General features: G+C 35.0%; 1 protein-coding gene and 1 long non-coding RNA gene across 2 annotated transcripts; one reads left to right on the top strand and one right to left on the bottom strand.

Moving 5' to 3' along the window:
• The first annotated feature begins 532 nt into the window (after positions 1 to 532).
• Positions 533 to 1,476, top strand: LOC101508407 (uncharacterized). The gene is made up of 2 exons (XR_189413.4): positions 533 to 672; positions 1,027 to 1,476. It is a non-coding gene; the product is annotated as an uncharacterized lncRNA (long non-coding RNA).
• A 1,066-nt stretch (positions 1,477 to 2,542) lies between these two features.
• LOC101508092 (glycosyltransferase family 92 protein RCOM_0530710) lies at positions 2,543 to 4,744 on the bottom strand. The gene is given in 1 exon segment (XM_012712799.3): positions 2,543 to 4,744. A coding segment is annotated over 1 exon segment (1,830 nt). The 5' UTR covers positions 4,597 to 4,744; the 3' UTR covers positions 2,543 to 2,766.
• Between the last annotated feature and the right edge of the window lie 238 nt (positions 4,745 to 4,982).

The following is a 4,982-nucleotide window of genomic DNA, read 5'->3' as shown; positions in this document are numbered from 1 at the left end:
AGGCATAAAATCATACGAGGGGACCAAGCTAACAAACATGACAGAACATTGGAATTCCAATTGGGTGATTAGATTTTTCTTAAGCTGCAATCTTACTAACTGAAGTCTCTAGCTAAGCAGTCTAATGAGAAGCTTGGTCTGCGTTTCTTTGGCTTTTATTAAGTGGTTGAGAGAGTAGGACAGGTAGCCTATTGATTGGAACTTCCATAACACAACCACAGACAGTAATCTTGTCTCAGGTATCCTTGTTGCTCATGACAGCTTTAGCTCCTCAAGCATTTTCCCAACCATTCCCTCCTAAGTAGTCTGATGAGTGTGAGCTAGTGGTGCAATCTTAGCAGGTGGTGACTCCCCAAGAAGGACCATAAGGAAACTTGAATATTCTGATTAAACGGCTTCATGAAATTGAATTTTTTGAATTTTTTAAAAATTGAACAGACTCATATTCTGATTGAACGTGTATTCCGATTGAACTTACTCGTATTCTGATATATTTTTTTAAAATTGATTTTTTTGTTGCTTTATATTCAACATCAGAGGAAGTAATGTTTAATAATAAAAGTTATTCATACAACTGTTATTTGCTAGGCAGTAATTTTACAACCCCTTGGAGATAAAGGAATTACAATTATTGGCGGTGACACAATACGAGGTTTCACTACTTCTGATCAGGTAAATTTAATCCTTCACATTTTTTTCAACAATATATCTAAATTTGTCAAAATATTTAACTTTTCGAGCCTACAACATGTTATATTACTATACATAAACAGAGGACTTCAACTTTCTCTCTTAAAAACAAATTAAGTTTGTTGTTGTTTAGTGTTCATACTTGAAATAATGATGATCTAGTTGATCATGAGAAGGTAAGTCCTGAAGCATCACTTACACTTCGATTAATATGTCAAATTTCAGTTTTAAAGTACTAAAATTCATTATGTAGGTCTTGCAAATTGTTCCTTATTTATAACTCAGTGTCATACATATATTTGTGGGTTAGTGGCATAACCATTGAAGTGCTTACAGGCATGGATTACTTATATCGGAGAGAAGCTGGATTCTACCCTTGCAAAATATGTGAAACATCAAACTCTTACTTAAGTTTCAAAGATTTGCAAGTAGCCTCTGGTGTTTGTTTATTCTTGATATCAGCGGTAATAAATCTTGGAACAATCAGCTGAGTTCTTCATTAGGAGTATGAAGCTAAAATTGTTCTCATGTATATTTTATCCATGCTGAACTTAAATATAAGTAAAAAGGTACATGTTTTCCGACCAAATTCGTGTACTGTTTTTGCTTATATTTAAGTTCGAAGAGTATTTCAGCAGTTTTTATATTGATACCTGGCCAATCTAATTCATTAGTATAATAGTAACTTATTGTACACATAACAACATAAGCACGTTGTCTACTTGTCTTAGACCATTTGCATATTAAAATGTTTATTTTAGAGAAATAATTATTTTTTTGACAGCTTCATAAGAGAATGTTTTTTTTTTTAGATCATAGCAATAATATCAAAGAAACATGCCAGTGCTTCTAGTGTTTGATTTTCCGTTTTAAATTCTAAGATTCCCTCTTACACTTAAAATAATCCCACTTAATAATGTTTCTCAGAACATGGGTGAACAAACAAAGCCAATTAGCCAAAGGTCTTGTATTCTCTCTTCTCAGGTCTTCTAACTGAAACATCTAATAATCATGCTGTGACTTTTTCCACTAAATCAATTTAGTAAAGACTTTATCAAATTCTGTCAGTTAATAATTTGGTGTTGACTTCCATTTTACCATTGCTGAAATTGTAATTAGATATGTTTGATTGGTTGTTTACCATTTCAATTATCGTAAACCCACTTTATGTTGGATTAAGAGATCTAGGAATGTTGATGTGATTGTTCATCCACTCTCCATTGTTTGCTCACAAGATATAGAAAATACTATCAGAAACACGCTTCTCTAGGAGGGGGAGAGCATCCATTGAATGTTTATTGGTTTCGGTTGACACATGTAGAAACCAATTAGAAATTAATTTTTTTTTGATAAAATTTTACCCTATATCCCTGTATTAATACCTCTACTTCTACGTATTTTCTAAACTAACCAAATTATCTTGAATCACCACAAAGAATTCTCATATTTTGTTGAGGTATAGAGAACTTGTCATTTTTGCAATAAGTTGTTTGTTTTTGAAAATTTGTTTTCTTTTAATATAAATAAAATGCCAATCTGATGAAAACCAGCCCATTCTGTTTAAGTTATTGGTTTAAAAAAAAAACTAAATTGAAGCAATAGGTTATGATAGGTTTAAAAAAAATTCTACCGTGAGGGAAAGATAAATTGTGAGGTATCTTTCCTCTGCTAAATTTAAAGAGGTGTTGGGTCAAAAATAAAATTAAATGAAAGAGGTGTAACAATCTACTGAAACTAGTTATTTGCAGTAAACTAGTCTTTTTTCTTCAGTGGTAATCTAGTCTTTTGACAGCATGAACATTGCAAGGCGTATTCGACATATGCTATACTAAACTAGTGTGAAGTCAAAAAATGCAAAAGGCGTATTCATTCATATTGCTGCAAATATACATGACTATAATCTGTGAGTTTCTTTTCTTTCATATGTATAAAAATCATTTAAAAAACCAAAATTTGTGACAAATATCCCCCAGAAACAATGAAAATAATGAATATGCCTAACAAAGTATGATTATACTCCTTTACATGGGTCACCAACTACCAAGATATCAGCACCCTGATTAATGTATCCATCCATTATAGAAAAGACTTTTCCCAAGGCATCAACTTTGTCGTAGGATCAGCAAAATAAGACATAAGATAGTCCTTTAATCCAGTATCCTTAACCTCGCAAAACCTTAAACTCCAATTATCTGGTTCAATTGCTTCTGTTCCAAGTCCTGGTGCTCTATCCTTTGAACCTTTGTTTTGATCTTCTTGCCAATCAACAACATAGGTAGCAACTCTTCTAAAAAACTTGGCTTTAAAAGTCTCCCAAACTTGGTACTTGTAATGGTTCACTATAACACTACCTTCAGGCATGTTGTAGCTCTCAAAACCTTCCTTTAGCTGAAAATGGTGAACCACATTCAGAAGACTCGGGTCAAGCAAATCCGGCCGCACAATGGATTTGTGCCGTTCGGGGTACTGAAGTCTACATGTGTACCCTATAGTAACCCCTTGTTTAGGGTGTGACTTTAGCCCAGAAGGGCCAAAGCTATGACAAGCTGTTCTTATCTCGGCGATCGACTTCGAAGACGAAAAATTCGCAACCATCGACCTCAATGGTTTCTCACCAAGAAAAACCTGCACTGGCTGATTATTATGATTAAACTCATTAGGGAAATAGAAAAACTCATCAACATCAAAGAACCCTACCCATTTACACTCCTCTCTAGCCCTCAAAGCACAATGAGAAAACCCTGCTTCTTGTGTCTTAATCCAAGGCCAAACCTTTCTACTAACATTATACCCTTCAAAATCAAGATCCTTGATCACTTTTTCAATCTCATCATCACTATTGTTATCATAGATAAACCAACGTTCCACTCCAAGCCAAGAATGGTACATAATCCATTCCCTTAATGCATAAGCTTGATTCCAAACCATAGTACAAACACAAAGCTCATATTTTTCATTACCATTCCTCTTCCTATCAACTCTACCACCAATTCTAGCAACTGAAGGAAAAAGGGTTCGAACCTGATGCCTCAAATTCCCACTCAAATTACTAACAGTGACCCTAACACCATTAGCCTTATCAGGTTTATTCCTTATACTCTGTGGCAAAGTGCACCTCACAATTTCTTGTGCCACAGAAACAGCTCTTGTACTAAGCAAAAAAGCAGCACCATCACCATCTTTGTGAAAACTCTTCAACCCAAAATGGCATCGGAAATGGGTCGGATCCGAGATCTTGTGGGGTCTAAGATTCAACCCTTTAACAAAAACCACAACAGTTTCATCATCCAAACTAGCTTCCTAAGCCACCCTTTCCCAAGATTGAGGCGTTTGGTTCTTCAAAACACCCAAACTCCAGCGACCCACTTCGCCGTTCCGCCGCAAGTCGACGACTTTAGACCCGCCGGAGGTTGAATAGTTCGTTTGAGGAAATGGGCACCTTGCTATGGATCGGGATTCGTCGTAATAGTCCATGGATAAAACCGGTTTAACTTGAACATCAAGGACCGGTTCAGTTGAACCGGGAGAAGACCGGTTCGTTCGGAGATTATAGTAAACACACTCAAGTTCATGGGGTTGGTTTTTTTTATGATTGTTTGAGATGATGAGAAGGTAGTGATTTGGGAATATGAGTTGGTGTTGTATGGTGAAAGAGGTTGTTTTTGTTTTTGCTTTTGTTGTTGTTGTGGGTTGAAGAGGGTCAAGAATTGAATTACTTGCTGAAGAATAGAGCAGTGATAAAGTGGAAGATGTTAAAGGGGGTTTGTGTGTGAAGAAACCATGATAGTTTGATAAAAAGATGAGTAAGATGATGAAAGAGAAGCAAAGAAAAAGTGATCTTGATGATATGTGAAGGTGTTTTCCAACCACACGTTTTCTCTTTCGACGTTGTTGTTCTGTGTCCATCTTTGATTCTTAATTTCTTTGTTGATTTTGGTGGAAAACAAAGAAAATAATAACAAGATTTAATAAGAAGATGGTGTTGGTGATATGAGCAAAAAGAATTTGTAAATTGAATTGGACTCGAGGAAATGATTGAGTCGCCAAAGTGGAAAGAAAGAATAAAAGAAAAGAAAAGAAAAGAAAGAACTAAGAAGGTGTTCTTTTATTTTAATTTTCTCTCTCAAACATTGTAGTAATGGAATTGGTTGAATAATGTTAAAATTTTGGAAGTGTTAAAAAGTCCAAGAGTAGTGGAGATTTTTGGAGAAGAACTTCTATTGGCGTTAAAAGTATTTGTATTCATCACTCATCATTATAACGCGTGAAATGGGGGTGTCATTGCAATTCTT

This window comes from Cicer arietinum, chromosome 2, assembly GCF_000331145.2.
Source record: "Cicer arietinum cultivar CDC Frontier isolate Library 1 chromosome 2, Cicar.CDCFrontier_v2.0, whole genome shotgun sequence".
NCBI classification, from domain to species: domain Eukaryota; kingdom Viridiplantae; phylum Streptophyta; class Magnoliopsida; order Fabales; family Fabaceae; genus Cicer; species Cicer arietinum.
The sequence above is the reverse complement of the archived record's forward strand: the minus strand, read 5'-3'. Positions and strand labels throughout refer to the sequence as shown.